Here is a 24,016-nt window from a genome sequence, read left to right on the forward strand (position 1 = left end):
GCAGAGTGCACCTTCCCTTGCAGCATGTGCTCCATAACAAAATGCTTAGGGTCATGCTGCTGCTGGGAACACATTTGTTTATTAAAAATGAAGATGCCAAATGCCCAAATGACATTACCATGGAACTCTGCAGGGGGGGCCACCAGGGGGCGCATTGGAAGATGGCTGACAATAACATCTCTCCGACCCACACGAGGTAATTAAGAGGCTGCTATGGGAAGTATGCAGTCTTCCTGGCCCCCCCAAGGGGATGGGGGGGACTGCCTTGCCAGCGGTGTCCATAATTCACCCCCGGATTCGAAAGAAGGGGGTGCGGACACTTGGCACAAGCCCTCGTGTGAAGTCGGCTCTCCCTGACGCTGTCTCCAATCAGCGCACTGGTTCGCTTTAGCTTGAAATATATAATTGGAAATATATAATTGGAAATAAGCTAAAGCACATACATCAAGCGAAGATCGGGAGTAAAGACTGCTGATTAATGGATCTCTGTGAGCGGAGTGACGGGCGGGACAAATAAATCAAGTGATGAATTACCATTAAAAGACTGGTATGTTTGGAGTGAAACGGAAAGAAGGTGGAGGAAAAAACTTTTATTTTTTTTGCCTTATGTGAGTATTAATAACCCTCCACCCCAGAGAGAAGAATCGTTGCAATTTATTAATCACAAGCAGGAATTCAAGAACTGTGTGGAGTGAATTATTGATCAAAGAGAGGATTGGTAAACATCGGAGAACGGAGGAAAGTTTTATGACGCAGTTTCAAATGGACGGGGGTAGGAGGACCAGGGTCATCAGAATGTGAATGGTTATCGGAATGTGATCTAGACCTGGCAGAGCCCTCTGAGATATGTTTGGCAAGCCTGGGAAAATCAACGGACAGACTGAGGGAAAGTTTCTTTACGGAGGTGTGGAAATGGCATCTATCCTTATGTGATATGATTTTTGGAGAGTGTAAAACCCACACAGAGGATGTTTGTTTTCAACCCGCTTGTGAAGATTATCAGAGATCGCAAAGAAAGGAATATATGATAACAACAAGAAGATCGGGAAAGTAACAAAGAGACTATCTGGACAGAACTGGATAGAACTGTCTAATTAAAGCAGCAATATAAGTGATGTTTGGACCCCTTTTCGGAGCTTGAAGTATGGGTACCCCCAACAAAAATTTAAAAATCTGGCTGTATAATTTGGAACTAATGTGATTTGGAAATAATGTGATTTGATTGGCCTGTTAATAAAAATTATATTTAAAATGGAACTCTGCAACCAGTCCTTAGGTTAGGTCAGGGGTGGGGAATGTTTTTTCAGACTGAGGGTCATGCTTCTCTCTGGGCTACCTTCGGGGGGGGGGGTCACCCACCAGTGGTGGTGGGGGAGTTTCTATGTGCACTTACACACCACCATCCCTCTATCCATACAGAAAGGAAACAAACATGATCAGAATACAAGGGTGCATTCCAGCCGAGCATGAACACACAAAGAAGGGTGCAAAGGAGAGTCAATAAGGGTGTGGCCTAGGGAGATGGAGTGGGGCTGAGGAGGAGGGTGCTCTGGGGAGAGTTCAAAGGTAGGGATGCCATACATCTGGATTTTCCCAGACATTACCAGGATTTCAAAGGTGGAATTGACATCTGGGGGGGATTTCCAAAAGGATCTTAGGCAAGTCAGTCGAAAAATCACTTCTTTTTTTGGCATTTTTGTAAAAAAGCAACAACACAGCTCAACAACTTTGGGGTTTGTCTAAATAAAGCTCAACAACTTTGGGGGTTTCCTAATAAAATCTCAACAATTTTGAGGTCTTCCTAATAATATGAAATATGGCAACTCTATCTAAGGGCCAGACAAGAGTCCAGGAGGGCCACATATGGCCCCTGGGCCTGAGGTTCCCCGCATCTGCCTTAGATGTACAGAGTGTTGAGCCCTGGCACATTTGTTTAGAAATTAAGCACTGGCAAAACAGTTAAATGGTCAGCGTATCAAGTTGTCAAAACCAAAAATCCACTCACATATCAGGAAAAAGAAATGGTACCTGGTTGCATCACAGCCATCCCTAGGTCTTCTGGTCTTGGTAGGTTTTCACCCAGGAGCCTTGGAGACACGAGCACCAGCCTTCCTTGAGATCCTTTCCGAAGCAGAGTGCCTTGGCTTGTGGGCCGTGATTTGAGAAGATGTGCAGGTCTGCACAGAAAGGATTTTAAAGCTCTTGCAGCCTTCCTCATCTCTGAGGCTGGGATGCTGAAGAAAAAAACCCTCCAGTTCCTCTTCTTCTTTGCTCTGTTGGCAAAGAAGTGTTCGTACACCTCTGGGGTAGACATTTGCATAGCACCATCAGCCATGTCCAAATCCAGGTCCCCCGAGCCACCAGATGGCGCTGACTGATGTCCAGAGCTGAAGACTGTCTCCAGAGCTCCATCTTTGTTTCTCACCTTGGCCTCCCCCATTTCGCTGAAGAAATGTTCGTACATTTCAGGTCCATCCATTTCAGGCAGCTCTTGGTCAATCCCTGAGATCGGTTGCCCAATCCCCAATCCCTTCTGCTGGGTGTCATCACAGAAAAAACAGTCATACATTTCTGGCCACGTCATGGCAGATAAGCCACTTTCTGGAGAGCCTTCTAATGTCAGACCATAGGGAGCAGACTCCCCTAAGCGGTCTGATGTCTGTTCTCCTTGAAGTTCCTCTTCAAATGGTAAAGCCTCTTCAAATGGTAAAGCCACGCCAAGATAGTGGCACGTTTCTCCACTGTCGTTCTTCTCAACCCTTCCTGTCAAAGCAGCTGTTTCTGTGTCTTTGTGAAATAGCCCATCACATATGGAATTGGTTGCTTGGGTTGGGCTTGGACCTCTCTTTTCTTCCGGTGCCCTTGGAAATTGTTGTACCCCGCTGTCACATGGAGAGCCCCTGACTTGGTTCGCTGGGCCTCCCTCCTTTAAGGCCTCCCTATGGCTTGCTCCACTCTCAACGTTGACATTTGCAGAAATGTCTTCTTCCTTGCTTGCCCTTCCTGGAATGCTTCCCCCACGGCTCGCCGATAGCATGTCGGATGGTGCGGAGACCCTTACGATTGGAACCAAACAAGATGGATTTTCCTGGAGCGGCGCTGCTGCCTGTGCCTTCAAGGTGACCTGAAGGGGCTTGCCACCCTTCTCTGGGCGCTCTGCTCCTCCGAGCTCTGCAGAAACTGGAGAAGAAAAGGGCGCAGAGCTTGGATATGGAGCAAGTGGGGGTTCTGGTTCCCAACAGGCTGCTGTGCTCTTCATCGATGCTGGGAGCTGCATGCCCACACAGGCAGCCAGGGAGGGATTGTCCTTGGAGTGTTGTGATTCCAAGCAGACAGTACTGCTCCCTTTGTTGTCTGCCCCCTCTGTGGTCTTCAGGTTTGTAGGCTCAGCACAGGGAGGTCTTTCCATTCTCTCCTGCCCTGGGCTTTTCTCTGTCAAGGCCCTCGCTTGGGTGGCAGTAGGTAGGGAGCAATCTGGATTTATGGGCTGGTCTCCTCTCTCTGTTTCCTTGGCGGTAAAGGCAGCTTCTGTGACAGTAACTTGCAGCCCAATCCGACTTCCTGATGGCTTCAAAGTGACACGGGGCAGCTGACCTTCCTGGGTCCTCCTGGAAGACTGGGGGCAAGCTGTGCCAAGTTGTTTGCTGTTGCACAGAAACCTGATGACAGAGCCCAGATCTGTTTCGTCGTCGCTGCCAGACAAAACCTCGTCTACAAGCAGGTGCCCATCCGGGGTTCCACGTGGGAGGCAGCTGGCTAAATGGCTGGCTGGGAGGACAGGGCCCACTTTCGCTTGGACCGACCCACTCTCTGCGGCCTCCCCTTCCTCAAGGTCGCTGAGGAGCTGCTCGTCAGCTGTGGCCAAGGCTGGCTGGCTCAAACTGCATTCTTCAGACGTCAAATAGAACTCAGCCCAATCCCGGTCGTTCAACAGGATGCTGTACTCAAAATTTTCCATCTGGGAAAGGGACATGTTGATGGGGTTGTTGGGAGAGGGGAGAGAAAAGAGAGAAGTTTTAAAAATACTTTAACAGCATGTTTCACTTTGCAATAAGAGACAGAGGGGGAATTAGATTCAGTTTGCATTTAAAGGCAAATCTGTCAAATTTATACTTCCCAAAACAATATATGAGCCAAAACACAGATATCCTTTGAAATTCACTTGCAATGCAGTTCTCCAGCCATCCACTGTTTTCTAAATGCTTGCAAAGATGTGCACATTAGTCAAAACTGCACACAAAAATGTTTTTATTAGAGTGAAAATTGCACCAAAATGCTGATGAATCTTCATGAGGATTAACTAATAATAATCGTCATGTGTGAATTGCTGCAGAAAACTGGAGAATTTAATATAAGATTGGAAAATGAGAAACTGAGAGAACCAGAATCCTTCCATCCCTAGCAGCCACAGAGGACACAAATAGAGGCCTTTAAATAGGGCTGTAACAACAACATTTTCACAGCAATATGTCTATCATTGGCTGCTATCCATAATGGCTGTGTTCTTCTTCACTGTCCAAGGAAGTATGTCTTTGAAAGCCAGTTTCTGGGCATCACAAGTGGGGAAGTTCTGTTGGGCTGATGTCCTGTGTGCAGGCTTCCCACTGAGGCATTTGGTTGGGCACTATGAGAACAGGATGCTGATATCTAAAAAAAATATGGCAACCCTGGTATTGCCTCCAGTGACTTGCATCAGCCCTACAGAGTCTGACATGGAGCCTCTCCCAGTCCTACTTAGAGATGCTAGGGATTGAACCTGGGACCTTCTGCATGCAAAGCACGTGCTCTGCCATTGATCTTCGGCCCTTTCCCCCAAATCCACAACTTCTGTGTGGCCTGTGCCTTATCTCTTAATCCTCATTCCCAGCTGCCTTCTTGTTCTCCCAGGGGTTTGCCTTCAAATGTAAGCTCCTCGCAAACTGGGAATGCACCCTCCCCTCGTGAGCAGGGATTGCTTTTATCTCTCAAGTGACAATGGCAGCATAGGAATTAATAACAGTAATGATGATGCAAAGAGAGGGTGACATGTTATAAACATGCTGCCTATATAGAAACCAATTGCTGCCTTTCTGTCCTAATCTTCTGTAACATAGTAGTGTGACCAAGAAACACTACCAAGTATTGGCTATACAAAATGGAAGGGCTATGCACACTCAGCTCCCAATGACTAGGAATCAGGAAAACCTAGTCTAGGCAGGCCGCAAGTAACTTCCTCCAGAAATAAACCCAAGTTCACCCCATTGATTTTCTTCTATGTAAGTGAATGGCTGCAATTCCCAATTATGCAGGAAGCCAAGTGCTGTGTTTTGGGGGCAGAGGTAAGGTGGACTGAAACCTGTTCCTTGCCCGAATGCAGTGCGCATGTGACTTGACTTGAGCTTTCTGGTTCTGTGCTCAAAGCCTGAGAGACGCATTGAATATACAAACTTAATAATGTAAGAGCCCTGCTGGGTCAGACCAATGGCCCATCAAGCCCAATATCTTACTTTTACAATATCCACCCAGATGCCTGTGAGAACCCTGCAAGCAAGACCCAAATCCTAGCCCATACTCCCCTCCTGTGTTTCCAGCAACTGGGGTCCCATCAACAGAAAAGACTTCCCACCACAAACGTCACACACACACCACCACCAATCATGAGGACTGGCAACTTGCTACTAAATAGTGGTGATCAACAAGTATGACCTTGAAGGCCATCTCCTTCTGTCTTGTGAGTTCTCCGGACCACCCAATCAGGCAGCAACACCAGCAGCTATATGAGCCCATTCCTTCTGCTATGGCCTCTCCACTCTGGTGGTATAAGGCTGCATTGTCTACTCTAGAGGACAGCCTGACCTTTAGGGTTTCGAGGTCACCTATGCAATATCACAGCCTCTTGTACAAAAGGATGCAAAACGGAAAGTGGCTGTTCTAGAGGGGAGCAGATACACAAAAACAATGCGGGGGGTGGCACTGCAGATCCTACCTTGCAGACAGCCTACGCCAAGGATGGGGCCATGCCAGGAGCAGCACAGCAAAGTTCTCCCAGCGTGACATGGTGCTGTGCCCAGTACCCTGGGCACTGAGTGCAGAGGCTGTTCGTCTTCAGAGAGGAAATTCTCTCAGGCCGAAAATAAGACCCTCCCTCCCAAACGTGTCACATGAAATTCTATAAATGCAAAGGGCTGGTCCAGAAATAGAAGGCAGGCAGCCCTTCCCACAGATGCGCCAAAGCAGCCACTCTGACTCACCCTGTTTACCAGGGGCAGAACCTGTTTTCTGGTACCTGGCAAATCACTGCTCCTTTTTTAGCCAGGTTGTTGGGGAGATTTTGGGCAGGTATGAGAGAACCTTTGGCCCTCCAGATGTTGCCAAGTTACAGCTCCCAGCAGCCCAAATCTCCATGGATTATGGCTAGGGGTGTTGGGAACTGTGGTTCAATAACTTCTGGATTTCCACAGTCCCCCATCTCTGGTCTGTCCAGGAAATATTGGATGTGTTTGAGAGGAGCTATTCAAATGCAAGTAGGTCCACTCTGGTATCAAACCAAGGATGGGGACTTTGATACCAGCACCTCCAGGTGTTGTGGAAGGAGTATTACACAGTTCTCCCCTTCCCTAGTTGGTCTTCGCAGGGAGGTTCAGCTGGCACCTTCATTATGCACCTTTAGGTGCCAGTCGAAAATGTTCTTTTTCAACCAGGCCTTTGGCCTGTATCGGGAAGTTTTTAATGTTTGCTGTGTTTTTATTATGTTGGAAGCCAGCCAGAGTGGCATGGGCAACACAGTCAGATGGGTGGGGGATAGATAGATAGATAGATAGATAGATGATAGATAAGGCTCATTAACATGCTATACCCTTTAAAATGTGTTTGAGGGATGGCAAGGGGCAAGGGGGGGTAATAGTTGCATTTTGTTATTGTTTTTATTATGTATTTTGTGTTTTTATCGTGTATTTTTATGCTGTGAACCACCCTGAGTCCTATGTATGAAGGATGGTATGCAAATTAATTAATTAGTTAGTTAGTTAGTTAGTTAGTTAGTTAGTTACTCTGTGAGGTAGGTTAGGCTGAGACTGGCCCAAGGTGGCCCAGTGAGCATCATGGCTGAGTGGGAATGGGAGCTCTGATCTCCCTGATCCTAGAGTGGCAGTCTAACTACACTAAATGATTAAAATGCCTGTTCAGAAATTAACCCTTTCCCCTTTCACAGCACCTCCAGGTGGGTGTTTTATTGCGGGTGTGTTCTTGACACCACAAAAGTGCATCCATGGTGGATTTATCCTGCTTTAGTTTGTTCTGCAATGCAACACATTAGTGCTGTCCAAAGGGGCCATGGCACAACAAAAGCAGGACAAAAATAAAACAGAACAGCTGTGGTATTAAAAAGTTATGGGATTTCTGAAGGAAGTTACAGAAAATGCACTGACTGGAAAGGAAGCAGCGTGACGGGCCCAAGACTTTTGCATGTGCACACAGCATTGAAAGCAGGATTGCATGTGACTATCCTGACAGCATCAAGAGCATAAATAATCCTGAATGCACAATATAAAGGACGTCTGGCAGGGGTCCTAAGAAGAGCTTGCTGAGTAAAGGATGAAGTGGGTTTTCTTATCCCCTTATTTTAAACAGGATGTAAACATGCCCCAGTGACTCTCACCCACTAACCGCCTTCCTCCCCCCTCCCCCAACCATAGTTATGGTAAAGTTCCTTTTTGTTAAGAGATTAACTGGAGAAACCCACACACTGCCACAGACACCAGACATGTGTTGCTGCCAGCCAGACTCAAAAGCTGAAAGCAGGAAATGCTATTAATAGTGTTACAGTAAAAACCAAAATGCTGCACATCACACAAGATCTCAACACACTCCATAGTTTCCAAAAAACATATACTGGGGATAGAATTTTTGTCCTCCCCAGAAAAAAAGGGGGGGGATGGATGCTCATAGTGTGACAATTTTTTCTATTTTGATCTATGGTAAGCAAGTGTTACAGATAGTTCTCAGTAGTGGCTGCTGCCCATTGGGACTTGTGGGGCAGAATGCAAGGAGTCCAAACAGTAGCTAGAGTCAGTCTATGACAGGCAAAACCAACTAATTCTAGTTTCACCCTCATCCTTTTCCTTGCTGAATTCTACAAGGGCAACACCATGCGTTCATCAACACTTACTTTCGTAAGTGTGATTTCTAGGCACAAGTCTGGGCTTTCCAGGTCTGTGTCTGAGCATTGTTATTGCCCCCGCCCCATGTTTTTCCTGGGAAAACACATGTTTTTCCACTGAATTGGAGCAAACAGCAATCCACTGAAAAACCGATTGCTGTTTGCTCCAATTCAAGGGTAAAATGTGGGACATAGAAGACGAAGAAACCGCTTGGACTCAGGCCTGGAAAGCCCAGACTTGTGAATAGAAACACAGTGCAAAAGGAAGTGTAGATGGACCTTGAGACAAAGGTGGAGGAAGCTGCCAGGCAGGGCCATCCCATCAACTAGATGTAAGCAAGAAGGCAGGAAGGTGGGTGTTGCCAAGGTTGGTGGGGAAGCCTGCTATTTGCCCTAATGGGAAACCTTCCAATACCCTCAACCATTGGCCATTATTTCCTCAAAATCTGGGAAAGCGAAAACAGTGCTGCAGGACCATGGCTGAAGATTGCCATCTGCTGGCCACGCTCCTGAAAAGCAGGTTTCATTGCAACATAATTCTGTTCTTGAATGGGTATTGAAGCCTTTGGGATTTTCTTCAGCATCTAAAGACCTACGGTACCCCAAGCTATTTTGCTACCAGTCTAGACAAGCATTAATCCCTCCCCCACACTATTTTTGTTGGTGGGTGCAATGTGTGTGGGGGAGGGACCTCCACACTTCTAATTTCAGCCTTCTTTCCTGCCGTACATGAACGGAGTGAAGGAGCTCTGAATCCATTCACTTGCATAATGGTGCATTATGCAGCAACCTTGCTGAAGCCAAGCGGGTTTGGGTCTGGTCAGTGCCTGGGCAGGAGAGCATTTGGAAGCTCTTCAACCCCTATATTGACTTCCTTCTACTATTAGACTAAGACCTGAGAGACCAGAGTTCAAATCCCCACTCAGCCTAACATATTTCACAGGATTGTTGAGGGGATTAAATGAGAAAGAGAAAACAGGATGCTAGGCTAGACAACCCTTTTGTTACCCCTCCTAGTGGTGCAGCAATGAAAAAAAAACTGCTAGCATATTTGCAAAGCTAAGCAGGGTCCAATATGGTTTCAAATTGGATGGGAGACCGCATGTCGAGATTTCTGCATAGCTGGGATTTGGACAAGATTATGCTCAGGATCCCTTCTGAGACTATGATTCAGGTAAGAGTTCAGGTAAGGCATTACCATCCCCACCCAATCTGAAAAGAACTGTTTTCTGCTTTGGCCACTAGGTGTCACTCAAGGACAGGGAGATGGATGACGGCCCAGGATGGCCAATTTTGAGTTATGTGCTTGCATGGAGGTGCATGGAGGTGTCCCCAGGGGACAGAACAATGCCACCCTCTTCCAAACAGCTAGATCCTAGTGGGAACAGTGCTGCACATGAGGAACATGTAAGCTCCACAAAATATAAAGCTGCCTTTTTTTAAGTCAGAGCATTGGTCCTGCTCAACCAGCACTGCCCACTCTTTGGGCAGAAGCTTTGCAGCATTTCAGACCAGGAGTTCATTTTCAGGCCTACCTCCGAGATCCTTTTAACCAAGGACTGAACACGGGGCTTTTGGCATGCAAAGCACAACAGTGGCAGAGGACATGCAGAAGGTCCCAGCTTCAGTCACTGCTAGCATCTCCCAGGTAGGCCTAGAAAGAGAGAAAGAGAGATGTGTCTGGAAAGCTGCTAGTAGTCATTGTTGGCAGTACTGAGCTACATGGACCAAAATTCTGATTCAGTATAAGGCAGCTTCCTATGTTTGTTAGGAGTACTTATCACTTGGTGTTAGAGTACCTGCTCTGCATGCAGAAAGTCCCAGGTTCAGTCCCAGGCAGCAACTGCAAGTAGGGCTGGGAACATCGCCTATCTAAAATCCAAGAGAGCAGCTGCTGCTGCTGCTGTCGATGGTACAGAGCTACTACTATTGGTCCAATTCCATATTAGGTGGCTTCCTATGTTCCAGGGGCCCTTGGCAATGGCGAACCTTGGCCCCAGCTCTCACCCAGCTCATCTCTCCAATGCCTCTAGGGAACCACATGAATCCTTGCAACGGCATGCTTTTCGAAGGAAGGGGTGAGAACCTGTGTGGCCTTCCAGATGTGGTTAGGGCTCCAGCTCCCACCAGCCCCATCCAGCATCGCCAAGGTGACTAGGGAAGATGGGAGTTAGAGACTAGGAACATCTGGAGGTTCTCCCCCTCTGCTTCAGAAGTCTTTGGCTGGCCGTGACTCACATCCTAGTGCAGAGAGAAGGCCAAGCCGCCTTTTCTTCCCCTTCCTAACACAGCTGATTAATTCCTCTGTAGGTCGAAACGCTCCCCTCGCTGGCTGGCTGCAACCCCCACTGGAGCCAGAATCTGTTTCACATCTGCGGGATTCAATTAGTCTTCTTGCAGCGCTCCCTTCTCTTCTTTCCAGTGCACCCCCCCTTCCTTACTCTCGCCAAGGCCTAACGGGCAGGATTGGAAGATGGAAGCTGTTATTCCAGACTCACGGCGGGCCTAGCTCCACACTGATCTCTCCTGACCTGGCCCACCTACTGTCTTGGGCTTCAAAGTGCAACCCAGGGAGGGAAAAGTCAGATTGCAATCATCACACGGCATGTGCCCAGTAGCCCCCCAAGCTGCAGCCCCCAGATTCCTCGCAAGAGCAGCGGTGAAGATTTCCTGGGGTGGCGACAGCTGCTTCCTTCCGAAATTCAATCTGACTTGAATTAAGCTAGCAGTTGAGAAAGAGAGATTTGGGGTAGTGCTGGGGAGAGACTGATTTAACCCTGGAAATGCTGGGGATCTCTGCCCCCACCCCCAGAACATGCAAAGAAAGCAAATGATTTTAACACAAAACTGGGACCTACAACAAAATGCTGCAGTCTGGAGCATTGCTCTTTGATGTCCTCATTCACAACACTCCATTATGTTCTTGCTCCCATCCAGGTTTACACATGTGTACACACGTGAATGTGTGAATAATAATAATCATAATAATCATACTTTATTTATACCCCGCCCATCTGGCTGGGTTTCCCCAGCCACTCTGGGCGGCTTCCAACAAAACATTAAAAAACAATAATTCATCAGATATTAAAAGCTTCCCTAAACAGGGTTGCCTTCAGATGTCTTCTGAAAGTCGGATAGTTGTTAATTTCTTTGACATCTGATGGGAGGGCATTCCACAGGGCGGGTGCCACTACCGAGAAGGCCCTCTGCCTGGTTCCCTGTAACTTTGCGTCTCGCAGGGAGGGAACTGCCAGAAGGCCCTCAGAGCTGGACCTCAGTGTCTGGGCAGAACAATGGGGGTGGAGACGCTCTTTCAGGTATACAGGACCGAGGCTGTTTAAGGCTTTAAAGGTCAGCACCAACAGTTTGAATTGTGCTTGGAAATGTACTGGGAGCCAATGTAGGTCTTTCAAGACTGGTGTTGTTGTTGTTGTTGTTTTATATTTATATTTATATCCCACCCATCTGGCTGGGTTTCCCGAGCCACTCTGGGCAGCTTCCAACAAAACATTAAAATACAATAATTCATCAGATATTAAAAGCTTCCCTAAACAGGGTTGCCTTCAGATGTCTTCTAAAATTCAGATAGTTGTTTATTTCCTTGACATCTGAAGAAAGGATGTTCCATAGAGAGGGTGCCACTACCGAGAAGGCCCTTTGCGCACGCACACACACAGCATCAGCCAGCATTTCATGGTCCCTAAGCATGACCAAAGTTCTATCTGCCCTCACAGTAACACATGAAGCTGCCTTATAGTGAATTATTTAGACCATTGGTCAGTCTAGTTCTACATTGTCTACACACTGACTTGCAGCAGCTCTACAAAGTTTCAGGTTGGAGTTTCTCCTCATCCTATCTGCAGATGCCAGGGATTGAACCTGGGACCTTGACCACACAAAGCAGTTGCTCTACTACCAAGCCATGGTCTTTCCCTTAAGACATAAGAACAGAGGAAACTGATTTTTACTGAATCAGACCACTGGTCTGCCTAGCTCAGCATTGCCTACACTGACTGGCAGTGGCAATGTGCCAAAATTTGATCAGAGCAGCAAGATTTGGGAAAGGGTGTGATTTAATCTGGGTGCCTTCCCCCCCAATTTTACACCACATCCTGGAGCAACTATGAGCCACAAAGTGGGGGGAAATCAAGGTATAATGTATATAGTGTATATGGTTTGTGTCCTGTCCTCCCCCCCCCCCCCGGGGCCAAACTGCAAGATTCCAGGGAATGACACAGGGATGGAGTCAGGTTTAAACATCTCTTCTGCCGGTGGGTCTGCTCTGAAACATTATTATTATTATTATTATTATTATTATTATTATTATTATTATGTGGTGCCCATCCTGGGGAACACCCTCCCATCAGATGAACAACTATATGGCTTTTAGAAGACATCTCAAGGCAGCCCTGTATAGGGAAGTTTTTAATGTTTGATGTTTTATTGTGGTTTTTTTTTTATTTTGCTGGAAGCCGCCCAGAGCAGCTGGGGCAACACAGTCAGAAGGGCGGCATATAAATAATAACATTATTATTATTTCAGTCATAATCTCCAGCATGAGTTGCGGCTTGACTCTTGAGATGGAGATACAGTGGCTGCTACACTTGTTTTTCTGCTTGTGTAGTATGGACATATCCCAGCGCTGGTTTCTAGGGGAATGTTAAGATGACAGAGAGGTTGGGCCAGGGGCAGTCAATACCTTTTTTAGTCTGAGGGCCAGATTCCCTTCTGGATTACATTCTGAGGGCCATATGCCAACATTGGGTGGGGCCAGAGGCAAAAGTGAACAGAGCAATGAATTTAAATTTGACATTTTGTCAAGCTGGCTAGCTTACACACACACACACACACACACACACACACACACACACACATGTCTCCTTCCTTCTTCCAGGCAAACAAGAGGCATAATCAGAGTTGCAGGACACATCCCAGCTGGGTGTGAAGCAGAGTTTTGTGGGCCAGGTAGAGGTTCCTGGAGGGCCACATTGAGGCCTTAGGTTGTCCACCACTCCTGGGTTAGATGGCAGACCATTAATTCCACCAGTTTATTCCACCATAAGGCCCACTTGAACAATTGCTTGCCCAAAGTTTCCTGAGTCCACCCTGTTCCCCGCACATGTCCTGCTCTCTCACGCCTTCCCTAACGCTGTCTTTGAACAATGAGACCCAAAAGCTCTTCTATGCCTTCCTTTTGCAAAAGGGTGTGTATTGGGGCACCTGGTTGGACTAAGAGCGGCGAGACCTGCAGGGTCTAGCCTAGTTCCCCATTCAGCTATGAAGCTCACCGGATGACCTTCAGCCAGTCACTGTCTCTCAGCCTAGCCTGCCTTACAGGGTTGCTGTGGGGATTAGCTGGAAGAAAGAGAGAACCGTGTTCATCACCTTGGAGGAAAGGTGGGATATAAATGCAATAAATAAATAAGTTATACAGAGATCCATGAATTAACCCAGCAGTGGGAAAACTTGAGGTAATTCCCTAGCCAGTTGCTTGAGGTCAAAGGTCTGGTGATAGGTTACAGTAGAGTCCAAGAGATTGGGGTCCCCAGAGATACCTCTCTCTTTTCATCCCACCCCCTTCAGCCCTTTGCTTTAGAACATCTCTGCGTTGGTTTTGTACTCTTCTCTCCCCAACCCCATGATGGCATTTTAACAAGGTCTGGTGCTGAATTGGCTAAAAGAAAATTAAATAGAAGAATCACATTAAAGAGGGTGAAAAAGCCCGCCACAATAATTAAAGGTCGTCCAGGCCATTCCAGAGACTACCCAATTACTGTGGCAAGAGTGTCACTAATGTGAGATAATGATGTCATATGGCCACTAATGAGATGGGTTAACCAACTCCTGCCCCCCAAGCCTTCATTCCATGATGACACGCCCGCCCCCGCCGCTGCCCCACACCAGCCTCCTCAGCCCCATTTGTCTCACATCCCCAAACCCCTGTGCAAAATAATGTGGCTTCTTTCCTCAGCTGGTGAGCTGGAGGCAAAATGGCAGCCAGCCTCCCCTATTAGCCTCCTCTAATGATGCTCCTCCTGGGGGTGAGTGGGGGGCGAGGAGAATGGAGACAGAAGAGTTCAGAGTCCTCTTTGATGAGTTTGAGTTGGGGTGGGGGGGAGAGAGATATTTCGTCGAGCCCCGCATTCACTTCCCACTCCATGAATTGCTCCTTCAAGTGATGTCAACAAGACATTGTTCTGCCATGACCCTGGTCTCGTTCTCTCTCCCCCCACCCGGTTCTTTCCCCCTCCCGCTTGGCCTAAGTTGCAAGCCCCCATTAGTGCTTCTTAATTGAACATAATCTTTGGCTTTTTAAGGGGGAGAAAACCCACAAAATGTCCCCCACTCAGATCCCAAATCTCCCACCCTCCATTTCTGCTTAGGCAGAATAGAATTGTCTTCTATCTCATGTGGCTTTGTTAGGGACAAGTTGGAAGCACCTAGATTTCTCGGGAAGTAGGAGAAAATAGGTTATATCCAAAGTTAGACCTACCCAATTGAAATGAATTGATACGACTGTCCATTAAATGAGCAGACCCATTGAAACAAATAGATACATCCATTAATTTCAGTAGGTCTACTCTGAGTAGTTAATTTATTTTATCCCATCCTTTTCTCCAAGGAGATTCTCCCCCAACTCATTTAATCCCCACAACAACCCTGTGAGGTAGACTAAGCTGAGAAGCTGTGACTGGTCCAAGGTCATTGCTAGTAAAGCCATGTGGCGATTTGAAACCTGGTCTCCCAAGCCTGAGTCCGGTGCTCTAACCACTGCATACACTGGCCCTCACCACAAGTAGTGGTGAAAACTTATGAGTAGAACTTAAGTCGTATTTGCACCATACACTATTGTACACATTTTAAACAGCCTTGGCTTCACCCAAAGAAGCCTGAGAGCTGTAGTTTGCTAAGGATATTGAGAGTTGCACTTACAGAGCAACAATCAACATAATTCCCTGTGAAGAGGGATTGACCATTAAACCACTCTGGGAATGGTAGCTCTGGGAGGGGAAAATAAGGGGTATCCGTACAACTCTCAGCTTCCCTTAGATTAGAACCATAGAATTGTAGAGTTGGAAGGGTCCCTGACGGTCATCTAGTCCAACCCCCTGCAATACAGGAATCTCAACTAAATGAATCATGATGGATGGCCATCCAGTCTCTACAGCTCCCATAATTGTTTGGGGGGAGCCATGCCTGTTTGTTTAAAAGTGGTGTCAAGCTGTTTTAAACACATGGTGTGAATGTGGCCTAACCTATGTCCATTAACTTCTGAATTTGGTTGGATGCAACCCAAGGTCTCTTTTTCACCATCTGAGTAAGAAATGCTCCTTTGCCCTCCCAGTGAGACTGGTTTCCATTTTAAGAGGTAATATTGTCTTCAGATTAAACCAGGGGGAGCTGGCTCTTTAAAAAGAAAAGAAAAACAAAACACAAAACCCCAACAACCCACAAATCCAACCTCAGTTTTGTGTGCTAAAACCTCTGACTAAAAGCAGCCATGCAGGGGTCTTGGGTCAATATTGTTTTTTGGAGGAAAGGGGGGGGGGACAGATGGGGGGGTCACATTTGAACATTCATTTCTATGCGCCCTCTGCTGAGCTGTTTGCCTCAGCCTTTGAAGGCCATTGGCTCTATTAGTGTAAACGCCTCTTTGTCTTACAGCTCAGGAAAATAGCAGGAGGGACTGGGGACGAAACCACTGCTGTAACTGAGATTAAAGTAAACTCACAAATGGAAAAAAAGCCATGGGGTCCTTTTAGTGCTTCGAAATTTGAAGGGGGTGGGTTTGAGGGGAGAAAGGAAGAGGTTGGGGGTGGTAGAAAGTAAGGTAAAGCAAGCCTATGTTTAATTAAAAACTTGAAGAAAAGAAGTGTTCCTGTCAAGGAGTTCGAAATTAGTGAATTGGGGTTGTAGCCAACTAAATTCTTCTCAGAACTGACCCATTGAAATTAATAGGCCTAAATTCATTTTTCTTCATACTTCAAATGTATTAATATGGCAACCAAATACAGGCTATAGAAAATGGAAACATAAATTGAATATAATAATCATACCTAACGATAAAAAGTTGACCTATACAATCAATAATACCTAGATTTTTAATTAAAAAGGATTTTAAATCTCAAAGGAGGCCATGTGGCCTTGTCTAAGCTGAGGAGCCTTCATGATGAATTTAACTGCATTAAATATTACATACCTATCTGAACTGGACAACAGATATGTAATATTCTTCATATCACTGATGGTAGCAACCATTGCTAAAGATTTATCTAAAATATAGGTATTTCATACCATTTGCAGTAGCATATAGTGCATGCAGAAGAACCTGGAACCTCAGTTGATCACTGTTATGCATTTCATTGGGTCTAGGCTGAGTAAGACCAACATTAGATACAACCAATAATCTGAACTTCCCAAACCGATTTGCAGACCAGGATGAAATTATCCTTTGGACTTCTCCTTTCTACAGATTTTGTGAGGTAGCTCTTAGCTAACATCACAGTCCTTACTGCACCTGCTCAGATGTAAGTCCTACTGAATTCAGCAAAGGTTATGCCCAGATAAGAAGGGTTAGGATTGCAGCCTCAAAGGTGTTTTGTTTTTGGGTTTTGTTTTTTTTAAATGATTTAAAAATAAAATAAAATACATGTAATAAATTGAGTGAAAAAGGCATTTAGAGATTAATTTCTATATTTGTACAGTATTTAAATATGCATTTAAATGAGAATTTTAATGCAGATTAATTTTTTAAATTTCTTATTTTTGCATATCATTCTGGGGAAAGGACAGAAAGGACATATGAATGAACACATTCAAATCTCCAACTCACCGAAGGTTTGAGACCCATCAGCTACCCTTACCTGGTTTAGCCACCCAGTCAAAGCCGTTCCTGGGATGTGGCCACTGTCACATGCTGACAGCTTCTAGGAGCCACAGGTTGAGAGCTGAGTGCAGGATGGGGACAAAAGGTCCACAAACTACCCCAGAAGGAGCACGACATGTCCCCCACCAGAGGTTCTACCTCTACTCTAACACCCCATACACCCCTGTGTTTTATATATATTAGATTTTATATACTGGTAGATTATATAGATTATATATAAAGATCCTCATGACAATTCACCAGCATTTCTTGGATTTAACCTTATAAACACATTTTAATATGCAGTTTTGACTAATATATGCCTTTCTGCAAAGCAGTTTCTCATGATATAATGCATTTTTGTCTGTTTATTTTCACTAATATATTCATTTTCATGCACACTCCCATCCTCCAATATTTGCATTTTTTGTAAATACTGGTCGGTCGGAGAACTGCACCACAAAGTTCAGACAAGTGCGAATTTTGAAGGATAGCCGTGTTTTGGTTCAAATATTGTTTCACAAAGTGCAGATTTGATAGATTTGGCTTTAAATGCATACTGATTAAAATTTCTCCTCCGCCCCTAGTCATGACTGGAATGGCCTATCTCGACACTTGCCAGTGATGATTTGGCCCACTGTGTTTAAGGAACCCAGAAGCCTCTTGTTCCTAGACCTGCCATGAAACACAGCCATAAATCCCGGAGAGTGCTGTTCTTCCCACACTTTAGTAACCTGTATAAATAAACAGCAAATCTGTCTGTCACCCTTCTGAGTTATGTTGGAGAGATTAGAGACTGCAAGTGTGAAAAGTTAATTGCTTAGCACTTCAGTTAATCATCCTGAAAAGAGCTTCTGGGCTGCAGATGAGGGAGCTGCCTCGTTAATTTCCAAGGCTACTGTTCACTGGTGCCCACCAGGTTTATGGAAACCCCACCACCAGCCACACCCTGGACCCTTTCGAAGGGGTTGTTTCTTGCAGCATAGTTAATTGTTAACTAACCTTAAGGCAACATATGCAGCCTCATAAGCGCTGCTTGCCAGGGACAGCCTTAATTTCATTGTACAAAAATATGCCCATTGAATGAGATTTTATTTCTTACATTTTTTTTAATCCACACCTGTCCTTCTGGATACTCAGAATTGTGTGCAAATGTGGTTCTCCCCCCCCGACATGTAATCCTCATAACCACAACCCTGCAAAGTAGTTAAAAGTTGAAAACTTCTGTGTGGCCCAAGGTCATGCAAGCAAACATGCTCCTCCCTTAATATTTTATCCTCACAACAACCCTGAAAAGTAGTTTAGGTGGAAAGTTTAAGAGAGTAGGCCAAGGTCACTCAATGAAGGTTCATGGTTAAGCAGGGATTTGAACATGGGTCTCTCTCATTGGTTTACAGTAAGTTCTGTGCATTCTGTGCACGATATCATTTAGGGAGATTTGTGATAAATGCCTTATTGACAATTTTGCAAGTTGTTCCAGTTTCTTTATGCATTCCTTTGGAAGTTAATATATCTAAAGGGAGTCTGTGCATTCAGCAGAATGAAGCAGGATAATTCGGAGGTGGTAGAATGAACGGCATTTTATAAGAATGTAAGAGCCCTGCTGGATCAAATATAAGGCCCATATAGTCTTGTTCTCGTGGTGGCTAAACAGTTGCCCAATGGGAAGCCCATAAGCAGGACCTGACTGCAACAGTACTCTCCTCACATGAGATTCCCAGGAACTGGTATTGGACAGCATCCTGTCTCCAATACTGGAGTAAAACATAGTAGTCACTGACAGCCTTATCCATGACTTGATCTACCCCCCTTTTAAAGCCATCCAAGGAGAATATGATGAATAAGAAGTTGGATTGGGTCAAAAAGTCCACTTCTCTTCTCACAGCAGCCAATTAGATCACTATGGAAAGCTTGCAAACAGGACTTAAGTCCAACAGCATATCTCCCCACTTGTGATTTATTTTTTTAACTGGGGATGCAAATTTTGTTTCCTTGCATCTGTAACAATGCCACCTCAGTAGTCTCAGTGGAAAGCTTTCAGAGTGACAATGGAGGTTCCTCAGGGTTGGTATCTGGGCAGAAACACGGACTTAAGAGTCTCTGTGTGTGTCGGATGAAACCAGGTCATTGCGGTGGTGGCTCATTGCTATCAAATGTGATGAGCTCATGGGTGATTCTGTGTTCTCTGGATTTCCCCTAGGCAGATGTAGCTATTTGCCAGTCTTAATAAAGATCCTTCAGATGATTGTTCTGCATAGCTCTGTGGCATCTGTGGGTGGCATTGCAAGTAATACCCAAGCGCAACGGCAACGCTCCCTACTAATGATTCTTGGGAACTAGCATTCAGAGGCATGCTGCCTCAGATGGTGGAGGTAGAACCTAGCCATCATGGGTAATAGTCATTGATATCCTTATCCACCATGAATGTGTCTGAAACTCTTTTAAATCCATCTACTTTAGACTGGCACTGACAAACTCATTCAAGGGCTACAAGTGAAACCAGTTCAAATTAAGGCCTGACAGTGTCCTAGGAGGATTTAATGTCACTGGCTAAGTCTAAGAAACACTGAATGGGGACCAGGAGAGAGCAACTATCTTCTTGGGAGAGGCTTGACCTAAGTAAGTCAATGATACATGCATAGGGGAGAAGGCGGGCAGGTGTCAAGAGGTTTAGAGAACCGGTTGTGTGGAAATACAGACTCTGGCAAGTGTGTTGGGGCCACTGGGAAGCTGTCGAGTTCCCATGATATTTTTCTGCCTGAGGCAAAGGCCAAGATGGCAGCGTCTCCCCACATTCCATGTGCAGAATGTGAACAGTTCAGTCTTAGGCCACATCCATATGATACATTTATCACCACAGCCATTGCTTCCCCCAAAGAATCATGGCTCAAAACAGCTCAAAAACTTTGGTGGAACCCCTAAAAAAAAGCAAGCTCAACAACTGTGGCTGCCCCACCTACCCACCCAGAAATCCTGGTTACGCCCATAGCTGAGAGTGGTTAGGAGATCTCAATACCTGTCACAGATCTACAATTCACAGAGTTCTCTGGAGAAAGGGATTGATTGAGCAGTGAGACGGTCTAGGAATCTTGGAGGTTCCTTTCTCTGCCTGCTTTAACCAGACGCAAACACACGTTAGTGGGAATGGCAGCCTTTTTTGGTGCCAAGGTGTGAACGTATTAAACCCCCAGCATTGGAACAAATACAATAGCAGCTTCCCCTTTCCTTCCCACTATTCTTTGGCAGAAGGGCCAAACAGAAAAGAGTTTAGAGAGAGACTGTGCAAAACTTCCTTTTCCTTTTTTTCTTTTTTTTACAAGGGAACTGCTTCTGGGACAGTTCAGTCCTGTGTAACTAATGCACACATTTTTGCCATTTATCATTTCATGATGGGAAGCAACAATGTACTCCCCAGCTCAGGAACACGTTGCTGAATATGTTAAATATACTCTGAGCTTGAACAGAGAGGCACAGGTGAGTGGATTACTCCACCCTGTAGTCACAGGCTACTGGAAGCCACAAGGCAGCTGCTGTAATTGCAGGATGATTAGGAAAGGCCTCTTAGTCCATGGCAAGAATGGCACCGGGATCTGCGATAACGCCCCAGCTTGCTGGCAGCTGCTTGCCTGTCCCACACACGGCAACACCAATTAACAACACAATTAGTTACGCCTTCCTGCAATGGTGATGATCCAGGAGGAGAGCCTGCTCCTTGGGTGGAACCTTTAGTGGGGAGAGAGGGAGACAGTGTGCCCTGTGCACCCTCCTGAACCCCCTTGGGAATATGCCACTGGCTGTGACTGATGAGTGGTGATGCTAGGAGATGTTGCACCCATTGAGCTTCTGTCTGCCCTTCAGCTGTTAAAGGCACAGCAGCGCAACAGTAACTCTCCCCTTCTGCAGTTTTCAGTAACTGGCATTCAGAGGCATCGTGCCTCTGACAGTGGAGGCAGACCATAGCTGTCAGGATTACTCACCACTTATCTTCCATAAGTTTGCCTAATCCTCATTTAAAACCATATTCTTAACCATATTGTCAAATACAGAAGTCACACAATATAAAGTGAATCCAACACACATTTAAAGCACGAACCTTTATTCAAAGAATCTTGGGAAAGGTAGTTTCTCCCTACAATTCCCAATGCACCCTTAACAAACTACAGTTCCCAGCATTTTTGTGGCGGGGGAGTCATGTGTTTTAAACCTGTGTTGGGATGCACTTTAACGGTATGGGGTGGGTCTACTCTTATACCACTTTAACAGTCAGGCCTTCCCTCCCCCCCAAAAAAAAGAATCCTGGGAACTGTAGTTTGTGAGGGGGTGGGGGTCTTCTAACAACTCTCAAGACCCTTACCAGACTGCACTTCCCAGAATTCTTTTGAGGGAAGCCATGTGTTTTAAACAGGTGTTGGATGTGATTTAAATGTATGGTGTGGATCTGCAAGCAGTAAAGACCATGGAAGAGGCTGCTGAGCTGGAGTGGGCACGAAGGAGTTAAGCCTGCCTGTCTCCGCCAACTTGGAAGTTCTTTTCCCACACTTCTGAGTACCAGGTTGAGCAAGACCTTGTCAGACGGGTGGCTGATAAACCGCATACCATAAAATTTGTCAAAGGCCTCCGCATACTTGACTTCTGAAGCTAAACCTCGCCCTGCCCGTGTGGTGGTGTGCGTCTGCCTGCCTGCCTGCCGTCTTCCTCTCTCACACCCACAAGCACACACACTCCTGTGTAATTCATTAACCCGAGTGCTTGGGTTGTGCCCCAGGACAGACATAACCTATGGCTCTGAGTCAAGGAGGGTGGAGAATTCCCACACTGTGCCTCGTCTCTCTCTCTCTCTCCCAGTCGGGGAAGCGGGCGCTGGGCGGACGCAGCACATTCCATCTCCACATATATATACCAGGCCCAGGGGCGGCTGGTGCAGATCGCTCTCCCCACCCCACCCCACTTCCAAACACACTGTAGAATTCATTCCCATAAGAGGCAGTGATAGCCGCCAACTTGGATGGCTTTGGAGGTGGTTTAGACAAAGTCCTGGAGGAGAAAGCTATTCATGGCTGCTAGCCACGATGGCCATGCTCCACCTCCACGGTGAAAGACTGTATGCCTCTGAATACCAGTTGCTGGGAATCATACATGTTGCACCCAGATTCCCCTTGCTGTTGGCTTCCAGTAATGGTCATCTGGTTGGCCACTGTGAGAACAGGATGTTGAACTAGCCACCTGGCCTGATCAAGCAGAGCTCTTCTTGCATTCTTGTTCATCATACTCCCCTTGAGGCAGGATGCCCCTGAATACCAGTTTCTGGGAATCACAAACGGAGAGGGTTGCTGCGGCAGTGCTTAGGTCCTGCTTTGGGAATTCCCTTAATGGGCATCCAGTTGGCCACTGTGTCAACAGGATTCTAGACTGCATGAGCCACTGGCCTGATCCAGCAGTCAGCCTCTTCTTATAAGCCAGCCTCTTATGTTCAGTTCTAGGAATTAGTTCACATGGCCTGAGTAACATGTTCTGAAGGATGGGTTGTGGGAGTATTTGGTATTTGGCAATGGATAAAGGCTACAACTATGCTTTGATTGTGTACAAAATGTACAACTTGCAACTTCTTGCAAACCTCAGCTTCCTTCTTTTTCTCTCTTACAAAAAACACCCACCAAGTTTCTGGTCCTTAACGTTTGACAGAAGCCAAAGGGGTGATTGAATAAGATTTGCTGAAATCAGAAGCCAGGGCTTCTGCTCTGAGAGGCCAGGGCTTCTGTTCTGCAGGCTTCTTAAATAGGTGGGGGAGGTGGACGAGAAGTGCTTTGGAGCTTAATCTATGATAGCAGAAGGCCCCGATCCCTGGCATTTCCCATTGAAAAGGACGAGATGTTGGCAGGTGCTGGGAAGGACCCTGGAGAGTTACTGCCGTCAGTCAGAGTAGACAGAGCTGGACCAGATGGCGGACAAATAGTCTGACCTGGAATAAGGCAACTCCCTGTGTCTGCCCCATGTTTAGGCCTGTGGGATGCAATAGGTATAATTAGCATCAGGAACCTTGTGTGGCTTTTGGCAGCCAGACAAGCTCCCGATGCCACAGGAGTAGCGCGTGTGAGTGCTGCCCCAGCAGCCTGCCACACAACAGCCAAAAAACACGCCCAGACCCTCCAACTTTGCAAGCTGCTTACTGTAAATAAAACTATCAGTTTTTCCAACCTGAAGTGGGGCACTTAAGCTTTAAGCGTGGGACAAAAACAGTCTGTCCAGCCCTATGCGTTTACACAACAAAAAGCAAACAGCAGGGGGTGGGGAGGACGGGGACACACACACACACACACACACACACACGTGCAATGGAGAGTTTTGTTGTTGTTTTTTAAAAAAGAAGAAAATAAATTAGCTTCCCTCCCCAGGAAATGTCTTCCACAATGACTCATAATATTCCCAGCCTGCAAATTTATATTTGAGAAAAGCATTTTGACAAAGAAGACTGTGTTTTCTCCAAAAGGAATTGTTAGCAGGTTTCATGAGCTTGTCTGGCATTTGCCCCGATTCTTCTTTCAGGGCCTCACCTTTCGCTGCTCCTGCAATGTCATGGTGGATGCGATGAACACTTTAGGCTTTTTGTTCAAGCTAACAGCTAGAGATTATCCCTTAGTCCTGGTGACGGCTGCAGATGCTTGCTTCAGTGGGAGCACTGGTGGCTGGAGGCTACTGGCTGTTGAACACATTTCCACCGGCTCAGGTAGAAACTGAGCAGAACTGGAGTGCAGCGGTCTAACACATTGAAATGAGGCTGCCAAAGGAGAAGATCTCTAATTTTTAGGAGGGTTACTAGTAATGCATGGTGTTTGCTTTTGAGGGGCAGCCATCCATCTGGGGTAGAGGAGGGTGATCCACCACTATGGGAAATGGGGCACTGTCCCGCCAAACCCAGCCAACCTGCACCTGCCTGTCTTCTGTCTTACATCTAGCCCAGGAGGTGGGCCTGGCTACCAGCTTCCTCCTCCTCCATCTCAGTGTTGCCCCCTGTA

General features: G+C 46.3%; 1 protein-coding gene across 3 annotated transcripts in view; it reads right to left on the bottom strand.

The window, feature by feature from the left end:
• The window catches only part of PERM1 (PPARGC1 and ESRR induced regulator, muscle 1), a 69,466-nt gene that overhangs the window by 5,971 nt on the left and 39,479 nt on the right, over positions 1-24,016 (bottom strand). For 2 of the 3 annotated variants that reach the window (XM_083513005.1, XM_083513006.1), the window contains exon 2: positions 2,029-3,958. In XM_083513005.1, coding sequence (XP_083369131.1) covers positions 2,029-3,958 — 1,930 coding nt within the window. Of the gene's footprint in view, positions 1-2,028; positions 3,959-5,965; positions 6,134-24,016 lie in introns of those variants that run through there. The other variant, XM_083513004.1, reaches the window with a different exon arrangement.

The sequence above is a fragment of the Podarcis liolepis genome (genome assembly GCF_965112155.1).
Source record: "Podarcis liolepis genome assembly, chromosome: 7".
NCBI classification, from domain to species: Eukaryota; Metazoa; Chordata; class Lepidosauria; order Squamata; family Lacertidae; genus Podarcis; species Podarcis liolepis.